Raw genomic sequence first — 22,466 nt, 5'->3', positions numbered from 1 at the left:
GCTGTCGCCTACCGGTTTACTGTGTGTGTTGTGGCCTACCGGTTTACTGTGTGTGTTGTGGCCTACCGGTTTACTGTGTGTGTTGTGGCCTACCGGTTTACTGTGTGTGTTGTGGCCTACTGGTTTACTGTGTGTGCTGTCGCCTACCGGTTTACTGTGTGTGCTGTCGCCTACCGGTTTACTGTGTGTGCTGTCACCTACCGGTTTACTGTGTGTGCTGTCACCTACCGGTTTACTGTGTGTGCTGTGACCTACTGGTTTACTGTGTGTGCTGTCACCTACCGGTTTACTGTGTGTGCTGTCACCTACCGGTTTACTGTGTGTGTTGTGGCCTACTGGTTTACTGTGTGTGCTGTCACCTACCGGTTTACTGTGTGTGTTGTGGCCTACTGGTTTACTGTGTGTGCTGTCACCTACCGGTTTACTGTGTGTGTTGTGGCCTACTGGTTTACTGTGTGTGCTGTCACCTACCGGTTTACTGTGTGTGTTGTGGCCTACTGGTTTACTGTGTGTGTTGTGGCCTACTGGTTTACTGTGTGTGTTGTGGCCTACTGGTTTACTGTGTGTGTTGTGGCCTACTGGTTTACTGTGTGTGCTGTCGCCTACCGGTTTACTATGTGTGCTGTCACCTACCGGTTTACTGTGTGTGCTGTCACCTACCGGTTTACTGTGTGTGCTGTCACCTACTGGTTTACTGTGTGTGTTGTCACCTACCGGTTTACTGTGTGTGCTGTCACCTACCGGTTTACTGTGTGTGTTGTGGCCTACCGGTTTACTGTGTATGTTGTGGCCTACTGGTTTACTGTGTGTGTTGTGACCTACCGGTTTACTGTGTGTTGTGGCCTACTTGTTTACTGTGTTTGTGTTGTAGGCTACCGGTTTACTGTGTGTGTGTTGTGGCCTACCGGTTTACTGTGTGTGTGTTGTGGCCTACCGGTTTACTGTGTGTGTGTTGTGGCCTACCGGTTTACTGTGTGTGTGTTGTGGCCTACCGGTTTACTGTGTGTGTGTTGTGGCCTACCGGTTTACTGTGTGTGTGTTGTGGCCTACTGGTTTACTGTGTGGGTTGTGGTTTACTGTGTGGGTTGTGGCCTACCGGTTTACTGTGTGGGTTGTGGTTTACTGTGTGTGTGTTGTGGCCTACTGGTTTACTGTGTGTGTTGTGACGTTCTTTCCTGACCGTGCCTGCTCCTCTAGCCCACGTCTGAGAACCGTGGCTGGCTGATCTCCCCGCTGGGGACCAACCCCTGGTGGACCATGCTGGCTGCAGCCATCCCTGCCCTGCTCTGCACCATCCTCATCTTCATGGACCAACAGATCACCGCTGTCATCATCAACAGGAAGGAGCACAAACTCAAGGTGAGAGACACACTGGAAGACTGATATCTAGAGAGAGAGGTTGTGACAGAGGAAGTCAGGCTGATATCTAGAGAGAGGTGGGTTGTGACAGAGGAAGACAGGATGCTATCTAGAGAGAGAGGTTGTGACATAGAGGAAGACAGGCTGATATCTAGAGAGGGGGGTTGTGACAGAGGAAGACAGGCTGATATCTAGAGAGGGGGGTTGTGACATAGAGGAAGTCAGGCTGATATCTAGAGAGAGGTTGTGACATAGAGGAAGACAGGCTGATATCTAGAGAGAGAGGTTGTGACATAGAGGAAGACAGGCTGATATCTAGAGAGAGAGGTTGTGACATAGAGGAAGACAGGCTGATATCTAGAGAGAGAGGGAGGTTGTGACATTGAGGAAGACAGGATGATATCTAGAGAGAGGGGGGTTGTGACATTGAGGAAGACAGGATGATATCTAGAGAGAGAGGGAGGTTGTAACATAGAGGAAGACAGGCTGATATCTAGAGAGAGAGAGGTTGTGACATAGAGGACGACAGGCTGATATCTAGAGAGAGAGAGGTTGTGACAGGCTGATATCTAGAGAGAGGTGGGTTGTGACATAGAGGAAGACAGGCTGATATCTAGAGAGAGAGGTTGTGACATAGAGGAAGACAGGCTGATATCTAGAGAGAGAGGGAGGTTGTGACATTGAGGAAGACAGGATGATATCTAGAGAGAGGGGGGTTGTGACATTGAGGAAGACAGGCTGATATCTAGAGAGAGGTGGGTTGTGACAGAGGAAGACAGGCTGATATCTAGAGAGAGGGGGGTTGTGACAGAGGAAGACAGGTTGATATCTAGAGAGAGGGGGGTTGTGACAGAGGAAGACAGGCTGATATCTAGAGAGAGGTGGGTTGTGACAGAGGAAGACAGGCTGATATCTAGAGAGAGGGGGGTTGTGACAGAGGAAGACAGGCTGATATCTAGAGAGAGGGGGGTTGTGACAGAGGAAGACAGGATGATATCTAGAGAGAGGGGGGTTGTGACAGAGGAAGACAGGCTGATATCTAGAGAGAGGGGGGTTGTGACAGAGGAAGACAGGCTGATATCTAGAGAGAGGTGGGTTGTGACAGAGGAAGACAGGATGATATCTAGAGAGAGAGGTTGTGACAAAGAAGAAAAGCACTTGCATATTGTGTAGCAATACTAGACCAGGTCACTACTTGAACCCTGACCAGGTACACAAGGTCTGGATTTCCAGACTGGGGGGGACATCTACTATTTACCTTACATAACTACAGAACAACTGTAATAGGTTTATACAAATCTATGATTTGCTTGCAATGTGTGCGTGTGCCTTTCCAGAGAGTTGGAGCTTGGAGGTACTAGTATCATGGACATCTCCTTTGTTCTGTTATATCCTGGTTGGCCTCTCTCCTGACTGTCTCCCCTTCCCTGGTTGGCCTCTCTCCTGACTGTCTCCCCTTCCCTGGTTGGCCTCTCTCCTGACTGTCTCCCCTTCCCTGGTTGGCCTCTCTCCTGACTGTCTCCCCTTCCCTGGTTGGCCTCTCTCCTGACTGTCTCCCCTTCCCTGGTTGGCCTCTCTCCTGACTGTCTCCCCTTCCCTGGTTGGCCTCTCTCCTGACTGTCTCCCCTTCCCTGGTTGGCCTCTCTCCTGACTGTCTCCCCTTCCCTGGTTGGCCTCTCTCCTGACTGTCACCCCCTCCCTGGTTGGCCTCTCTCCTGACTGTCACCCCCTCCCTGGTTGGCCTCTCTCCTGACTGTCTCCCCTTCCCTGGTTGGCCTCTCTCCTGACTGTCTCCCCTTCCCTGGTTGGCCTCTCTCCTGACTGTCACCCCCTCCCTGGTTGGCCTCTCTCCTGACTGACTCTCACCCCTTCCCTGGTTGGCCTCTCTCCTGACTGTCTCCCCTTCCCTGGTTGGCCTCTCTCCTGACTGTCACCCCCTCCCTGGTTGGCCTCTCTCCTGACTGACTCTCACCCCCTCCCTGGTTGGCCTCTCTCCTGACTGACTCTCACCCCCTCCCTGGTTGGCCTCTCTCCTGACTGACTCTCACCCCCTCCCTGGTTGGCCTCTCTCCTGACTGACTCTCACCCCCTCCCTGGTTGGCCTCTCTCCTGACTGACTCTCACCCCCTCCCTGGTTGGCCTCTCTCCTGACTGACTCTCACCCCCTCCCTGGTTGGCCTCTCTCCTGACTCTCACCCCCTCCCTGGTTGGCCTCTCTCCTGACTCTCACCCCCTCCCTGGTTGGCCTCTCTCCTGACTGACTCTCACCCCCTCCCTGGTTGGCCTCTCTCCTGACGGACTGTCTCACCCCCCCCATCAGAAAGGCTGTGGCTACCACCTGGATCTTCTGGTGGTGTCTGTGATGCTGGGGGTGTGCTCCATCATGGGCCTGCCCTGGTTCGTAGCAGCCACCGTGCTCTCCATCTCCCACGTCAACAGTCTGAAGCTGGAGTCAGAGTGCTCGGCCCCCGGGGAACAGCCCAAGTTCCTGGGGATCAGAGAGCAGAGGGTCACCAGCTTCATGATCTTCATCCTCATGGGCTGCTCTGTCTTCATGACCTCGGTGCTCAAGGTGAGATGAGACTCTGTTATAGACTGGTAGGATGTTCCAAATCAACAAGAGACGCTCTTATAGGATCGCAGGCTGGTGCCCAATTTCTTGATCAGATCCTCAACATCCTTTCACTGTTTTGGAACATCACTTCTTTTTGATACCAGAGTGATGAGGAAAGGGAACACCCCAGTGGTTTGTGGGTAAAGAAATGAGAAAAGGGTGAGGACGATGATTAAATGACTAAAGTACCTTCTGTCCCCTGTGTTGTTATTCTAGTTCATCCCTATGCCAGTCCTCTACGGGGTGTTTCTCTACATGGGTGTGTCCTCACTCAAAGGCATCCAGGTCAGTCTGTGTGGTGTGTTATGTCATGTGATCAGTGAGGTAGGTTTACACTGCAGTGTTGCCCCCCCCCCCCCCCCCCCCACACACACACACACACACACACACGCTCAACGGTACATCTGAACCACAGGAGGTTTGTGGCACCTAATTAAAGAGAACAGACTAGTGGTAATGGCTGGAGCGGAATAAGTGGAATGGTATCAAACACATGTTTTCCAGGTGTTTCATGCAATTCCATTTGCTCAGTTTCAGACGTTATTATGAGCCGTTCTCCCCTCAGCAGCCTCCTGTGGTCTGAACATGGTTGTGTTGTGGTTGTCCTCTCCTGTAGTTCTTTGACCGTATCAAGCTGTTCTGCATGCCAGCCAAGCACCAGCCGGACCTGATCTACCTGCGCTACGTTCCCCTGTGGAAGGTCCATGTGTTCACCCTGGTGCAGCTCACCTGCCTGGTGCTGCTGTGGGTCATCAAGGCATCCGCCGCCGCCGTCGTCTTCCCCATGATGGTAAGAATACGGATATGCTGTTAGTATGGCGCTAGAAATACACTTCACAGGCAATTTCTTACAGAAACAGAAGTATGAACTGAAGACAGAGAATACGTCAAGCAAAGAGATGGCACAGAATTGGATTGTCAGGATGATGCCATTTTAATGAAGAGCTAAAAGTACAAGTCAGTGATTTTGTTTTGGTGTCTCTAGGTGTTGGCCCTGGTGTTCATACGGAAGCTGCTGGACCTATGTTTCACCAACAGGGAGCTGAGCTGGCTGGACGACCTGATGCCTGAGAGCAAGAAGAAGAAGGAGGACGACAAGAAGAAGAAAGCCAAGGAGGTGCGCGTCCAACTGTTCTCACAGACTACTGCAGAGAGCTGTGACAGTCCCACTGACACTTTCCCTCTGTTTCCATGGTTACAGGAGGCCCAGCGCATGCTGGAAGTGGAAGAGGGCATAGCACACCCCTACGACGGGCCGGGCATCCTCAAGACCCTCAAAGTCAGGTTAGTGGTTGGGGACAATTTTGATGCAGTATATCAATGTCCATTATACTTGGAGGAAGTCACGGCCCATTCACCATAGCCCATCAGTGCTGTTCCTCGCGGGTTCTGTAATGCATTGTGAAGTACTTTGGAGAACTATGGACTAGTATATTCATGTTACAGGGAAGAGTAACCCCTTTTGAAGCACTGACCCGTCTCTCCCAAAGCAGGTGTGACAGCAGTGTTGAGTTGGACATGCCACACGATGCAGAGGAGAGAGCAGGGGTTGGTCTCTCAGTCTCAGGCCTGCTCTAGTCTCACCATGCACCCCTCATACAGCTGCTCTCCCACCTGGTTGATTAGCTGCCCTGACCTCCTCGGACCGGTTTCATTCCACACCGCTGTTTCCTCCCCTCTGAAGGGCCTATGGAAGTGGACAGCCTTGTGGAATGAAATACAGCCCTCGTGTTTGATTTGTTGTTGAACATGACCCCCCCCCCCCCGACCCTCAGCCCCATAACAACCAGAAAAACAACCAATCACAGACTGTCCTTGCAATCAAGCGACTATTTCATCCAACTATTATATTTGAAGTAATACTAAATAGCTCATTTCCCTTAGTATTGCAATTTAGAATGACTGACTATGATAGTTTTCTAAGGGTCCTCTGTAATACTGTATGTTGACTGCTGCCAATCAAAGATCATTTGAGTTTGTTTCAGAAATGAGACCTTGAAAATGTGTGTTTGTGTACGCCAGCTGAGTGTGTTGTGGTGTGTGTTTGTGTACGCCAGCTGAGTGTGTTGTGGTGTGTGTTTGTGTACGCCAGCTGAGTGTGTTGTGGGGTGTGTTTGTGTACGCCAGCTGAGTGTGTTGTGGGGTGTGTTTGTGTACGCCAGCTGAGTGTGTTGTGGTGTGTGTTTGTGTACGCCAGCTGAGTGTGTTGTGGTGTGTGTTTGTGTACGCCAGCTGAGTGTGTTGTGGTGTGTGTTTGTGTACGCCAGCTGAGTGTGTTGTGGTGTGTGTTTGTGTACGCCAGCTGAGTGTGTTGTGGTGTGTGTTTGTGTACGCCAGCTGAGTGTGTTGTGGTGTGTGTTTGTGTACGCCAGCTGAGTGTGTTGTGGTGTGTGTTTGTGTACGCCAGCTGAGTGTGTTGTGGTGTGTGTTTGTGTACGCCAGCTGAGTGTGTTGTGGTGTGTGTTTGTGTACGCCAGCTGAGTGGGTTGTGGTGTGTGTTTGTGTACGCCAGCTGAGTGGGTTGTGGTGTGTGTGTTTGTGTACGCCAGCTGAGTGGGTTGTGGTGTGTGTTTGTGTACGCCAGCTGAGTGGGTTGTGGTGTGTGTTTGTGTACGCCAGCTGAGTGTGTTGTGGTGTGTGTTTGTGTACGCCAGCTGAGTGTGTTGTGGTGTGTGTTTGTTCCCCTGCAGTTTGGACCCCTCTATGGTAAACATTTCTGATGAAATGGCCAAAACCACCAATTGGAAGTCTGTCTCCATGAACTCTGACAGTGCCAAAGCTCTGAAACATAGTGGCAGGTAGCTATAACTCCTCCTCAGTATGATTCAGGTGTTCATCCTTCCTCTTCCTGTCTGGCTGCTGGGGCCAAACCCAGAAACATGCTCCCATCCCTCTCAGAAAATCACACCCTGATAATCATTTTGACTAAATATTTAAATAAAAATAAAAAAACTTTTCTATTTAAATATTTTGAAAATGAATTTTGAAACTATTTAAAAATGTACATTAATTTCATGCATGTCAATATGTGTCTCAATCACATGCTTTTAAGTGTGGGGGAATATTGATGAATCCTTGTATAAGGCTATTATTGCTTACTCTCAAGATTGAGGGCCAGAGAAGGCAGCAAGTGTTCCCTTTTGGAATCCAGCCTCGTGTTCTATGCCTCCACCCTATTGTCTTATATAGTCCAGAAGTTGAACCCATACCTTTTTGTGCTTGACAGTATATGACTTTGAATAACCTTTCAATGAACTAAGAGTGTAAAGGCTAATTATAACACTCCCACCCACAATAGAGATACTATGAAGCACCAACTTGCAAATCAATAGTACTGGATGTATGACAAATATCTTAGAACTGCCAATATTTTCAAAGAAACCAAAGATAAGAGCATTTGGGTCCACCTGGGGTATGTTCAGCCTTCCAATGTTGCATTTTGCAACATTGCACGTTGTGTGAAAGGGGTGGTGAGTGGGTTCATACTCACTGTATTGGGTTGTCATTTGTTGAATGAGTTTGGAGGATTTATCTTACTGAAATTCAAGTTTAATTCATTAATTGTAAACAGCTATATTTAGATATAGTTATCATTTTTCAATGAATGAACTGACGTTCGGTGGTGATGATGGTGTTATTCTCTGTTCCCAGCCAGGCGAAGGTGTCCTGTGTGAAGATAAACTTGGAGAATGACCAGGGGGAGAAGTATGGGGATGCTGAGACCTCCTTATGAAGGAGGGACGGGAGGAGCAGGGAGAGTGCCACGTCAGCCCCTAGCCCACCAGGTGGCGTTGTCCTCCCACACAGCAGGGGGCAGTGTCCTTCATGGCCCTGTCCATTGACCTAACAGCTGCTACCATACCAATGCCAAGGGGCACACAGACACAACCAGCGCTACTTACCCATGTTTCTTTAGTTCTAATTGGGAAATTGGTATTTTAATTTTATCATCGTTTTAAGGTGAAAAAACATTGGCTTTAGATTCAGGTGTGCCTTTTTTAAGGAACCACTTGGTCTTCTTGGAATGACTTTAATCAGGCTTTTTACCAACATATCCATAGTCTCTGTGATATGGTGTACAGTCTGTCCTCGTAACACTTACTTCAAGGGCAATGCATTATGGATGCATGTAGTGGCCTCTATCGCCCTTAGTGCATTATATTAGAAGAGTTGCTGTAAGCATTTCAAACTTGTCAAGACTGTCCCCAGGTGGTTCATAGGAAGCAGTAGGCCTAACAGCAGTCTAAGCAACCCGGGTGGCTTGACCACAACAACAGCTACTACTCACAGCACGCTATCTGGCTCACTCTGAACAATAGACACTTTCTGCTTGAGAAAGCAGGGGATGCTCAACAAAAGGTCCAAATACATTTAGTGTGTGTGTGTGTGTGTGTGTGTGTGTGTGTGTGTGTGTGTGTGTGTGTGTGTGTGGTGTACACAAGTGTAAGGAACATAAGAGCAGCTTAAGATGGCTTTTCACAATATCAGAGTCATGTGTACGATGTGCTGTTGATTCAGATTATCAGTCACAGAAGGTTGAAAGGCTGAAGATGTTCTGTCAAAGTGAACATGACAGACCACAGCATAGCCCATAGTTTGCAGAATATTTCTTTAATTAATTGGCAAACATCTCTTACTAATCTTAAACAATCCCAAATTGGAAACGGACTATAATAAGATGAAGTTTCAAAAACAAAATGTTCTCGATTGAGCGGTCTTATTATTTTGGAGTAATGGTGAGGGTATTGCCTGCCTGCCGTGTCCATGTCCATACATACATAATGGTGGACTTGAAAGGAAGAAAATATGTATAGAGTAAGTCTATAGAGGTTTCTAAAAGTGATGCCTTCTTCAGGGCAGGTTTAAAGCTGTTCAATAGTGTGACTGTACATGGCTGTGGTAGCCTGGGTTTAATCTAGTGTAGTGGAAGCCTTACCAGAGCTGTAGCCTCCCCTTGGTTATGATGACGAGGGGAAACCCACTTTTATCCATTTAAACGCTTTACATCCAATGGAATATTTTCTGTTATGGGGTATATATTTTAGATTGTCTATATAGATATAGATAATAACAATTATTTGTTATTATCTATATCGTTACAAAATGTAATGCACTTAATTTATTTTGAATTGGTCAACATTGCAGAGTTTGGGAGGGGGCAGGAGGAGGGGCAGGGTCATTGTTTGTTGCTGGCCGGTAATTGTTCTTTATATCTGTGCACTTTAGATACGCCTGCCGCACAACGAGAGGGGTGGGCAGGCTATATGTACCTTTTTATATACATGTATCTATTTAGATCAGTCTCAGGAACCAATGGGCTCAATGAGGCCCTTGTCTCTCTCTCACCTTCTCTCTGTCAGTCTCTCTCACCTTCTCTCTGTCAGTCTCTCTCTTTCTCCCTGGCACTCTCTTTCTGTGTCTGTTGTGTCTGTTGTCTCTCTCTCTCTCCCTCTCTCTGTCAGTCTCTCTCTTTCTCCCTGGCACTCTCTTTCTGTATCTGTTGTCTCTTTCTCGGCCTCTCCCTCTGTGTTGTCTCTCTCTCCCTTTCTCTCTCTGTTATCTCTCACTTTCACTCTGTTGCTCTCTCGCTCACTGTCAATCCTGACTCTCTCATTGTCAATCCACTAGTGTTGCTAGAAGATGTTGCTGTGTGTTTCTCTGCCCCTCCCTTTCAGCTGTAAACCCCTTTTTCCTATTTGACACTGGACAACACTGTGATAGGTGGGTTTCTCTGTGCTCTTCTTTTATTGGCTATTCTGTTGTAGGCTGTTTTGTAAAAAAAAATAAAAATAGGTCATTTTGTCCCGTGGATTTAGTGTTAATGAATAGTAATACTTTTGGTTGATTATCCAATATGTTTACTGTTACAGGAGTCCTACTGGGAAAGGCATCAGTCTGCTGTTCATGGCTCTGTGATTGAGTTGAATTCATCAGTTTGAATTATGTGATTGAGTTAGTTTTATTTAAATCTATAGTATTATACAAATATGGAATGAAGGTTATGAAACATTGGGTGTAAGTCGTACGGGGGGCAAGAATTTGTTTTGACTTCAATAAAGAGGAGACTCCTCAAGTTCAATAACTGACTGACCGCTTCCATCTGAACACCTTGATGAAAACAAAGTCATTTCAAGAAAAAGTGCATCTGTTTTAACAGCTGTTTTGCCCTCTGGGTCAATTATGGGCCCCATATGTATGAATGTTGGAAATTGACGTACGTTCTTGTTCCTTCTGACTTTGTGCTTACCAGTGGTGTAAAGTACTGAAGTAAAAATACTTTTAAATATTACTTAAGTCATTTTTTGGGGTATCTGTACTTTTCTTTCCTAGTTATATTTTTTACAACTTTTACTTCACTACATTCCTAAAGAAAATAAGGTACTTTTCACTCCATACATTTTCCCTGACACCCAAAAGTACTTGTTACATTTTGAATGCTTAGCAGGACAGAAAAGGGTTAAATTCATACACTTATCAAGAGAACATCCCTACTGCCTCTGATCTGGCAGACTCACTAAACACATTCTTAATTTGTAAATGATGTCTGAGTGTTGGAGTGTGCCCTGGCTATCCGTAAATTTAAAAAACAAGAATTGTACCGTCTGGTTTGCTTAATATAAGGAATTTTAAATTAGTCTTACTTTTGCTTTGATACGTAAGTATATTTTAGCAATTACATTTACTTTTGATACTTAAGTACATTTTAAAACCAAAATTTTTACTTACTCAAGTAGTATTTTACTGGGTGACTTTTACTTGAGTCATTTTCTATTAAGGTAACTTTACTTTTACTCAAGTATGACATTTGGGTACTTTTTCCCATCACTGGCGCTGCCTTGGTGTGCATTATCTCTTGGTAGTTGAGTACTTAAGCAGGCTGGGACTAGGAAACGTGGTCTACTGGGGAGCTTGTTAAGAGCAGTCCAAGGTGCCTTTTTCTCAGTATCTTCCCTACGCTGTTCAACAATAGAACACAGAATAAATTGTCATAGTACTGCTATGTGAAACTCCGAAACCAGTGACGATCACTGAGGACAGGCGATCTTTCAGCACCGTGTGACTAGACATTTCAGTCCCCTATAAAGTGGGGGCCTGAAATGTTGCCATTAGGTTTGATATCAGTGAAGTTTTTAATGAATTGTTCTTAAACTGTACAATGAATGGTATCTGTACTATTCTTATGAGGTTGGTATGGCGGGAACCGAGGGATAACGTAAATGAACGATTTGAATTTTTTTGTAATGGAAATGAAGTTGTTGAAGGAAAGCAATAAAGGTTACTACATTGTAGCTGTATTGGTTGGCCTCAATCTTTGACAAGTTGTTGTAGCAACATTGCTTGGTGATGAACAGAAGTAGTATTGTATCACTGATCTGCTAGTACACTAAAATGCATACAAAACATACAGCTCACACTACAGACAGTCACTATTTTGATTTAAAGGGGCAATCTGCCATTGCTTTATACATTTTTAGACTATTTAAAATAATATCCATTGAGTCTTGACGAATATACAGTGCATTCAGAAAGTATTCAGACCCCTTGCCTTTTTCCACATTTTGTAACATTACAGCCTTATTCTAAAATTGATTAAATAGTTTTTTCCCTCATCAATCTACACACAATGCCCCATAATGACAATGCAAAAAACAGGTTTAGAAATGTTTGCAAATGTATTACCAATAAAAATTAAAATAAATCACATTTTACAAAAGTATCCAGACCCTTGACTCAGTACTTTGTTGAAGCACCTTTGGCAGCGATTACAGCCTCGAGTCTTCTTGGCTATGATGCTACAAGCTTGGCACACCTGTATTTGGGGAGTTTCTCCCATTCTTCTCAAGCTCTGTCAAGTTGGATGAGGAGCATTGCTGCACAGCTATTTTCAGGTCTCCAGAGATGTTCGATCGGGTTCAAATCCAGACTCTGGCTGGGCCACTCAAGGACCTTGAGACTTGTCCCAAAACCACTCTTGTCCCGAAGCCAGTTCACTACAGGAAAAGGAGGACCGAGCACGCCCCCATTCTCATCGACGGGGCTGTAGTGGAGCAGGTTGAGAGCTTCAAGTTCCTTGGTGTCCACATCAACAACAAACTAGAATGGTCCAAACACACCAAGACAGTCGTGAAGAGGGCACGACAAAGCCTATTCCCCCTCAGGAAACTAAAAAGATTTGGCATGGGTCCTTCTACAGCTGCAACATCGAGAGCATCCTGACTGGTTGCATCACTGCCTGGTACGTCAATTGCTCGGCCTCTGACTGTAAGGCAATTCAGAGGGTAGTGTGTACGGCCCAGTACATCACTGGGGCTAAGCTGCCTGCCATCCAGGACCTCTACACCAGGCAGTGTCAGAGGAAGGCCCTAAAAAATGTCAAAGACCCCAGCCACCCCAGTCATAGACTGTTCTCTCTATTACCGCATGGTAAGCGGTACCGGAGTGCCAAGTCTAGGACAAAAAGGCTTCTCAACAGTTTTTACCCCCAAGCCATAAGACTCCTGAGCAGGTAATCAAATGACTACCCGGACTATTTGCATTGTGTGCCCCCCCCAACCCCTCTTTACGCTGCTGCTACTCTCTGTTTATCATATATGCATAGTCACTTTAACTATACATTCATGTACATACTACCTCAATTGGGCCGACCAACCAGTGCTCCCGCACATTGGCTAACCGGGCTGTCTGCATTGTGTCCCGCCACCTGCCAACCCCTCTTTTACACTACTGCTACTCTCTCTTCATCATATATGCATAGTCACTTTAACCATATCTACATGTACATACTACCTCAATCAGCCTGACTAACCGGTGTCTGTATGAAGCCTCGCTACTTTTATAGCCTTGCCACTGTATATAGCCTGTCTATTTACTGTTGTTTTATTTCTTTACTTACCTATTGTTCACCTAATACCTTTTTTGCACTATTGGTTAGAGCCTGTAAGTAAGCATTTCACTGTAAGGTCTACACCTGTTGTATTCGGTGCACGTGACAAATAAACTTTGATTTGATTTGCGTTGTCTTGGCTGTGTGCCAAGGGTCGTTGTCCTGTTGGAAGGTGAACCTTCACCCCAGTCTGAGGTCCTGAGCGCTCTGGAGCAGGTTTTCATCAAGGATTTCTCTGTACTTTGGTCTGTTCATCTTTCCCTCAATTGTGACTAGTCTCTCAGTCCCTCCTGCTGAAAAGCATCCCCACAGCATGATGCTGCCACCACCATGCTTCACTGTAAGGATTGGTATTGGCCAGGTGATGAGCGGTGCCTGGTTTCCTCCAGACGTGACACTTCATTAGACCAGAGAATCTTGTTTCTCATAGTCGGACTCCTTTAGTTGTCTTTTGGCAAACTCCAAGCGGACTGTCATGCCTTTTACTGAGGAGTGTCTTCTGTCTGGCCACTCTACCTTAAACGCCTGATTTGTGGAGTGCTGCAGAAATGGTTGTCCTTCTGGAAGGTTCTCCCATCTCCACAGAGGAGCTCTATCAGAGTCACCATCGGGTTCTTGGTCACCTCCCTGAACAAGGCCCTTCTCCCCTGATTGCTCAGTTTGGTCTGGCGGCCAGCTCTAGGAAGAGTATTGGTGGTTCCAAACTTCTTCCATTTAAGAATGATGGAGGCCACTGTGTTCTTGGGGACCTGCAATGCTGCAGAAATGCTTTGGTACCCTTCGCCAGATCTGTGCATCGACACAATCCTGTCTCAAAGCTCACAATTCCTTCGACCTCATGGCTTGGTTTTTGCTCTGACATGCACTGTCAACTGTGGGACATTTATATAGACGTGTGTGTGTGCCTTTCCAAATCATGTCCAATTCATTGAATTTACAGTACCACAGGTGGATTCCAAGTTGTAGAAACATCTAAAGGATGATTCATGGAAACAGGATGCACCTGAGCTCAAATTTGAGTCTCATAGCAAAGTGTCTAAATACTTACGTAAATAAGGTATTTGTTTTTTATTTTTAATACATTTGCAAAAATGTCTAGAAAACTGTTATCGCTTTGTCATTATGGATTAAAACATTGAATCAATTTTAGAATAAGTCTAACAAAATGTGAAAAAGTTCAGGGATCTGAATGCACTCTAACTTATAAATGCCTCAGAACAATACGAGGTCAAACCATGACGTCAGAAAGTTGGCGCGCTAGAAAGAGGCCCTAGTTCCCGAGTTGGAATTCCGAGTTGGATGACCTTTCAAATCGATATTTCCCCGTCGGAGCTCATTCTTTCCCAGAGTTCCCTGTTGTTTTGAATGTGGCATTCATCATTTTATTATTTTAAATGTTTTACTTTTAAATATATCCATTGAGTCTTGAAGAATATAACGTATAAATACTTTGAGCTTAGTTCAGTTGATGTTCCCCATCAGAACCCGAAAGCTTGTTTTATTCCTTAGTAAACAATATAAATGTAACCATGTTATAGCCTCAAAACATGGTAAAACTATTATTTTGATGTCATGGATGGTCAGTACTGGTATCATTGCTCTCTCCATGAATTTGAGTGGTAACATTTATCCAGCCCCACCCCTCAGTGGCAGGTGTCCGCTTTGTTATTGTTGGAGCTGCAGATTGCCACTTTAAAATGAAGCAGCAGTCGGTGTTGAGTCCCTCTATTCTAGTGACTACATCTGGTCCCCTTATCAATACCAAATAGGCTTCTCTGCACAGACTCAGATTTAAGTGTTCAGATATTTCAGATGACTATTCAGTTTGGTTTGTGCTTCTTCTATGGAAATTGTGTGCACAATGATTTGAAAGCTCATTTACTATTCAAAGTGACTGTTTTTGGTACACTGTAGACAGACACACACACGTTTGGTGTTGATAAGAAACCCCTTTAAAATAAAGCCCAATCACCCCCATGTTATACTATATTATAAACGGGGTGGTTCGAGCCCTGAATGCTGATTTGTCTGAAAGCCGTGGTATACCACAGGTATGACAACTTTGATTTTTACATCTAATTACGTTGGTAGCCAGTTCATAATAGCAATAAGGCACCTCGGGGGTTTGTGGTATATATCCAATATACCACGGCAAAGGGCTGTATCCAGGCACTCCGTTTCATTTTCAGTCATTTAAAATCATTTAAAACTGAATTTCAACATTACTTTTAAAGATATTCAATTCAACATCAGAGTGCCGACATGTAGTAGTGGCAACAAGCTATTAAATGGAATTGGATGTGTCATAGTGCAGGTGCTATGACCATTTACTTAACCTTTCCTTTGTCACCTTTCACCCTCACATCCCAGTCTTCCAGGCCTCTGTCTGCTTCCATGCAAAGAAGTTGTCAAGAGTTTGACTGTCAAATGTGTCAGTGTTTCCAAGGAGGAAAAAGCAAGACAGAGTCTAACTAGAGTCAGTTAACTGAGGGAAGGTGAAGAGTGTTTCTGCCCCAAGGTAAGAGGATACGGACTGTCTTTAAGCTTCTACAAATGTAGCATACCAATGTTTGATAGCTTTTTTAAATAACTCAATCTTATTAAATAACTATTCTGTATAAATCTGTAATAATGCTTAAATAAAAAAAACAACAATTAAAGGTAATACATGGAAAGTAATGAACAATAGTGGTGTTTATGAAAAATGTATTTCTGAAGAGATCCCCAGGGCCAGCTCTAGGCATAAGCAACATAAGCGGGCGCTTAGGGGCCCCGAACTGTCGGGGTCTCAACTTAATGTTGAGAGTTAGAATAGTAGAATACACAAGGTGCAAACTTGAAATTTGGTTGTGCATTATCAGTTTTTCACTTGTTTTGTCATTCACTGACAGTCACTCAATTAGCCATGTCAGGTAACAATTTTAGATTGGAAAGTTGGTCTAGCCAGTTATATAAACTTGTAATCATGGCCGAATACCAACCGGGCACGCAGGGCACATTCTCAGGGGTCCTGACCACCAGGGGGCCCCATTGATTTTATTAGTCACTCTCACTCAGATATCATTAACATGGCATAAGTCATGGAAAAATGTTTAGAATTGCATGAAATTAGCTTTAAAGCTGCATTTTTTAAAATCTCCACCCTAAGGTAAAATGGGAAGAATTGCAGAAAATGTGCTTTAAAACTACAAAATGTCTCTCATCCCCATGGCAAAATGTGTAGAATTGCAGTAAATGTACTTTAAAGCGTACATGTTTCTCTCCGCCATCAAAAGGGGGGCCACTAAAACTATTTTGTTCGATTGGAGATACCCAAATATACACAGTGTACTAGTATTAGGGCATCCAGCCAAATTGACACAACTGTTGTAATCAACATAGTCCAGCATCCCTGTGGAACGCTTTCGACGTCTTGTAGAGTCCATGCCCGTCAAATTGAGGCTGTTCTGAGGGCAAAAGGGGTGCAATTCAATATAAGGACGGTGTTCCTAATGTTTTGTACACTCAGTGTATTTACTGTATTAACTTTAGTAAAAATCTGTATAATAGTCTGAGGAGTAAGGCTGGAATTCACTTGTCACAGATTTAGGCTCAATCGTTTTCACTCAAAGTATTTATGCTATTGCCTATTTATGTTGAAACTAGCCTTATCCATCAACTTTGGCTACACACCTTTCTCAAATGACAGGACCTGTCAGAGATGCAAATGACTTCCTGTCCTCATAGACCTGCCATGGCAACAACAGGAGTTGGCCTGTAGGCCTCCTATTTCCAATGTTGTCTTTGCCAAAGCATATGGTCAAATTTGGGCTAAGGGAAATTGGTTGATATGTAAACAACCCACAGTGTGCCTAACCAAAGCTGCTACCTAAACATACAGTACCTAAACAACCACAACCAACGGCCACATAAATATTAGATGACAGGACTGTTTTGCTATGTTTCTGAAATTCTAACAAATTAAATAAATATTTGCCTTCACAGCCCAGTTACCTGCCAACCTCCACGACCCATCTGACACCATCCCTGCTCCCATCTGGCTTTAGCGGCCATGGCCCTCGTCACAACCATGGGAGTGGTGCCAGTCATTCTCCTGGTACTGGCAGCCTTTGACTCAGGTGAACCAATCCCATACAGTATCTCTCTCTACACGACTGTGACCTGTTTTATGACCTTTTACAAAGTTACTCTGTCATTAGAGATGCTGTAAATGCTGAAGAAAATACAAACTGGGTTCATCTCAATAAATACATCTCATCATCTCCTTTGAAAAACTGGCTGAACAGGATGGAAGCAAATTCACCCACCATATAGCTTTCACCTATCCTGTCAATATACAGTACCAGTCCAAAGTTTAGACACACCTACTCATTCAAGGGTTTTTCTTTATTTTTACTATTTTCTACATTGTAGAATAATAGCGAAGACATTAAAACTATTAAATAACACATGGAATCATGTAGTAACCAAAAAGGTGTTAAACAAATCAAAATATATTTTATATTTGAGATTCTTCAAAGTAGCAACCCTTTGCCTTGATGACAGCTTTGCACACTCTTGGCATTCTCTCAATTAGCTTCACTTGGAATGCTTTTCCAACAGTCTTGAAGGAGTTCCCACATATGCTGAGCACTTGTTGGCTGCTTTTCCTTCACTCTGTGGTCCAACTCATCCCAAACCATCTCAATTGGGTTGAGGTTGGGTGATTGTGGAGGCCAGGTCATCTGATGCAGCACTCCATCACTGCTTCTTGGTCAAATAGCCTGAAGGTGTGTTGGGTCATTGTTCTGTTGAAAAACAAATGATAGTCCCTCTAAGCGCAAACCAGATGGGATGGCATATCACTGCAGAATGCTGTGGTAGCCATGCTCGTTAAGTGTGCCTTGAATTCTAAATAAATCACTGACAGTGTCAGCAGCGAAGCACCATCACACCTCCTCCTCAATGCTTCACGGGGGGAACTACACATGCAGAGATCTGTTCACCTACTCTGCATCTCACAAAGACACGGCGGTTGGAACCACAAATCTCACAATTTGGACTCATCAGACCAAAGGACCCTGGGACTAAACATCTCCCTATGCAACTGGATCCTGGACATCCTGATGGGCCGCCCCCAGGTGGTAAGGGTAAGCAACAACACGTCTGCCACACTGATCCTCAACACTGGAGCCCCTCAGGGGTGTGCGCTTAGTCCCCTCCTGTACTCCCTGTTCGCCCAGAACTGCATGGCCAAACACGACTCCAACACCATCATTACGTTTGCTGACGACACGACAGTGGTAGGCCTGATCACCGACAGAATGAGACTGCCTATAGGGAGGAGGTCAGAGACGTGGCAGTGTGGTGCCAGGACAACAACCTCTCACTCAATGTGAGCAAGACAAATGAGCTGGTCGTGGACTACAGGAATAGGCGGGCCGAACAGGCCCCAATTAATATTGATGGGGCTGAAGTGGAGCGGGTCGAGAGTTAAGTTACTTGGTGTCCACATCACCATCAAACTATCATGGTCCAAACACACCAAGACAGTTGTGAAGAGGGCACGACAACACCTTTTCCACCTCAGGAGACTGAAAATATTTGCCATGGGTCCCCAGATCCTCAAAACGTTCTACAGCTGCACCATCGAGAGCATCCTGACCAGTTGCATCACCGCCTGGTATGGCAACTGCTCGGCATCTGACCATAATGCGCTACAGAGGGTATTGCGTACGGCCCAGTACATCACTGGGGCCAAGCTTCCTTCCATCCAGGACCTATATACTCGGCGGTGTCAGAGTAAAGCCCCAAAAAATGTCAGACTCCAGTCACCCAGTCACATAGATTGTTCTCTCGGCTACCGTACGGCAAGCGGTACCGGAGCGCCAAGTCTAGGACCAAAAGGCTCCTTAACAGCTTCTACTCCTCAAGCCATAGGACTGCTGAACAATTAATCAAATGGCCACCCGGACTATTTACATTGACACTCCCCTTGGTACCGGTACCCCCTGTATATAGCCTCATTATTGTTATTTCTTTGTGTTACTTTTTATTATTTTTTACTTTAGTTTATTTGGTAAATATTTTCTTAACTCTTTCTTGAACTGCATTGTTGGTTAAGGGATTGTAAGTAAGCATTTCACGGTTCCTGTTGTATTCAGCGCATATGACAAAATAAAGTTTTATTTTCCACCGGTCTAATGTCCATTGCTCGTGTTTCTTGGCCCAAGCAAGTCCCTTCTTATTATTGGTGTCCTTTAGTAGTGGTTTCTTTGCAGCAATTCGATCATGAAGGCCTGATTCACGCGGTCTCCTCTGAACGGTTGATATTGAGATGTCTGTTACTTGAACTCTGTGAAGTGTTTATTTGGGCTGCAATTTCTGAGGCTGGTAACTCTAATGAACTTATCCTCTGCAGCAGAGGTAACTCTGGGTCTTCCATTCCTGTGGCGGTCCTCATGAAAGCCAGTTTCATCATAGCGCTTGATGGTTTTTGCGACTGCACTTGAGGAAACTATCAAAGTTATTGACATTTTCCGTATTGACTGACCTTCATGTCTGAAAGTAATGATGGACTGTCGTCTCGCTTTGCTTATTTGAGCTGTTCTTGCCATAATATGGACTTGGTCTTTTACCAAATAGGGCTATCTTCTGTATACCACCCCTACCTTGTCACAACACAACGATTGGCTCAAACACATTAAGAAGGAAATTCCATGAAGCACACCTGTTAATTGAAATGCATTCCAGGTGACTGCCTCATGAAGCTGGTTGAGAGAATGCCAAGAGTGTGCAAAGCTGTCATCAAGGCAAAGGGTGCTTTGAAGAATCTCAAATAATATTAAATATATTTTGATTTGTTTAATACTTTTTTTGGTTACTACATGATTCCATATGTGTTATTTCATAGTTTTGATGTCTTCACTATTAGAAAATAAACCCTTGAATGAGTACAGTAGGTGTGTCCAAACCTTTGACTGGTACTGTAGCTTTCACCTATCCTGTCCTTTCAGATTTCTGGAGATATAGGAAAGGAAGCCACTTTACACTATTGAGATGAGCCTGTTGTGTTGAATGAAAGGAAAACAGGCTGATCAGGCCTGTAGTATGTCCCCCTCTGCTGGTGTGACACTAGTAGTATTGGAGCGTTGTCCACCTCTGTCATCAACAGCACATAGTCACCTAAAATACAATTTCCTTTATTAGTTAAACAGTATGGAACACAGACTCTTAACTCTGTCGATATGTTTGGGGATTTTTGTTGATTAAATAATCTTATCCTGGAGCAGAATTGTTTTGTTTGCATATGAAAATTGATGTTTTAGCAGTTTCTACCCCTCTTTAGTGTCCACAGCACTCTCTTTTCCTAATAGCTTTGGCAAAGAGTTCATCACTGCATTCCCGGAGAACATCGCCTTTTACCATCCCACTCAGCCTTACAACAGAATTGTAATCACAGCACTACACAGTGACACCACGGTAATTGTGAAAATGAAGGAACTGGGTTCCACAGATACCAGGAACCTGAATGTAGCACAGGAAGTTGTGATTCCGGGAAGTGCAGAACTCAAGAGGTCAAAGTTCTCTAACAACACAATCCATGTGACCAGCAACAACGACATCATTGTCCTTGCCATCAGCCAAAGAGGTGAAAGCATCCAGACCACGGTAGTCCCACCGGTGGAGAGCTTGGGTACAGAGTACCATGTCCCCCCTATACCTGAGATGATGCATCCTCAGCCTCAAATAGACCCAGGGAACCATTTGTTTAGGCTCATCATCATAAACAATAAAGAAACTAACGAGGTCACCATCTCAGGGCCAGCAGGTGAGAACGAGACTGTCTCACTCCAGCCGTTCCAACTGGTTCAACTCTGGCTGAATAGATCGCTGCCAGAGCCACACGTGTTGGCCGACCACCCCGTGGCGGTTCTGTACAGCCACCCATGCGCTGCCACAACTAACTGCACCTGTAGTTTTCTGTTCAGCCCTCTGTACCCCGTCACAGCGTGGGGGTCAGAATACCTCGTGCACCCCTCTTTGGAGAATGGAGCTTTGAATGAAACTACCTTTCTGCTGACGACCAACCAAAGTGTGAGTTTACTCAGCGGACCCCCCACAGAGCCCCTCCAACTGCAGTCTTCCCACGAGCTGCCCTTCTATCCCTTCCTCCCTGGTGGCTCCTCCCTGGTCAAGACCTCCAGTCTTGTCTCCCTGACCCTCCACAGGCCAGGCCTACTACTCAGCCTCATCCCAACGCATAGCTTCTCCTCCTGCTACCTCCTCCACTCCCTCAACGCCATGAAGAACCAGGCCCTGTTAGTAGCCCCCACAGCCCAGACAGAGGGGGTGCAACAGGGGAACACAGCCCTGGATGTCACATGGACTCCCATGATGGGGACCGAGTACTCCTGGGCACTCGTTGACTTTGGGACAGAATACAGGAAGCATGTCATCTGGCATAGTTCCTCCAAAATGGCTGCTTACTACTTGGGAGAGACAAACGGCATGGTTTTTGGGAATCCGGCTGCCAGCGTCAGCACAGATCCAGGTATGGTGCTGTAGAGGTTTCATAGAGTTGTATTGCTGTGAATTATGTATATCATTCATGTCTGTTGTAGGCCTTTTTTTTTTTTTTATAGGAATATATTGATTGCTCTCGTGTGTGTGTGTGTGTGTGTGTGTGTGTGTGACAGATTCTAAGGGCTGTTTGCTGAGGCCAGAGGTTGTGACACTTGGGGACGAGCAGGGTGGCTGGCCCGAGTCTCTGAAGTACTGCCAAGATCAGGGCTACAGTCTGGTCAGCCTGAACACAGAAGAGTTTCTACTTCAAGTGACCAATAAACTGAGGGAGTCTGAGACCCAGATTCAGGGACAGACGCAGGGTCAGGTGTGGATAGGCCTCCGTCGGAGCTCATTGACAGGACAGTGGTACTGGCTGAGCAAGGCTGCTGTGTCCTTCAGCCACTGGGCCCAGGACGAGCCAGGGACCCCCATACAGGGCCAGTGTGCCATGATGACACTGGACCCCCAGGGAAACTATACCTGGAGCGACCAGAGCTGCTGTGAAGCTCTCCCAGCTGTCTGCTACAGAGAGCCACTACACTTCCCCCTTCAGTAGAGCTCTATACTTGACCACGTCCCTTTCCGTAGGACCCTTCATACATTATACTCACTAGATTCAAGCTCCTTTGTGAAGGGCATTTCCTAAGATATATATTCTCTAAACAGCTATACTGTATGTCTCAATCCAGAATGATTGAAACTGACTGTCTGGTGTTTTTCTATATTTGGAGTTGAGGCATATATCTGGATAAAGTCATTCTGATGTCTCTGATCTAGAACTTCTTGACAAATAAGACTGTTTTTACTTGTTATTCATATTACAGGTCCAAACCTGATTGTATCAAATCTATGAAATATAGCGTCTTTTTTTATCTACTGTAGTCTTGTGTAAAGTATTTGAAAAGGTGAAACATGTGAATTGAAATACTGAGGAGTTAACTAGATAAATGTTTTCCTTTTGCACATGTTATAGACTGGTTGGTTGTTTAGCAGCAAAACCGACACGTGCGCAATTATGGGGCGGAACACGTGGTTGACTTAGACTATTGACAACATGTAAAC

General features: G+C 45.3%; 1 protein-coding gene across 3 annotated transcripts in view; it reads left to right on the top strand.

Moving 5' to 3' along the window:
• Positions 1 to 11,262, top strand: part of LOC145879579 (sodium bicarbonate cotransporter 3) — an 85,564-nt gene extending 74,302 nt beyond the window's left edge. Inside the window, exons 18-26 of one of the 3 annotated variants that reach the window (XR_014392431.1) lie at positions 1,198 to 1,359; positions 3,680 to 3,931; positions 4,190 to 4,258; positions 4,590 to 4,763; positions 4,959 to 5,090; positions 5,175 to 5,257; positions 6,664 to 6,771; positions 7,625 to 9,694; positions 9,844 to 11,262. Coding sequence is in view for 2 of the 3 variants with exons in the window: in XM_082975641.1 (XP_082831767.1) it covers positions 1,198 to 1,359; positions 3,680 to 3,931; positions 4,190 to 4,258; positions 4,590 to 4,763; positions 4,959 to 5,090; positions 5,175 to 5,257; positions 6,664 to 6,771; positions 7,625 to 7,706 (1,062 nt within the window). In the remaining variant the exon portion in view is untranslated. Of the gene's footprint in view, positions 1 to 1,197; positions 1,360 to 3,679; positions 3,932 to 4,189; positions 4,259 to 4,589; positions 4,764 to 4,958; positions 5,091 to 5,174; positions 5,258 to 6,663; positions 6,772 to 7,624; positions 9,764 to 9,843 lie in introns of those variants that run through there. The other 2 variants (XM_082975641.1, XM_082975642.1) reach the window with 2 other exon arrangements.
• The last annotated feature ends 11,204 nt before the right edge of the window (positions 11,263 to 22,466 follow it).

The sequence above is a fragment of the Salmo salar genome, chromosome 05 (genome assembly GCF_965601325.2).
Source record: "Salmo salar chromosome 05, fSalSal1, whole genome shotgun sequence".
Classification (NCBI taxonomy): domain Eukaryota; kingdom Metazoa; phylum Chordata; class Actinopteri; order Salmoniformes; family Salmonidae; genus Salmo; species Salmo salar.
Note: the sequence above shows the minus strand (reverse complement) of the source record. Positions and strands in the feature narration are given on the sequence as shown.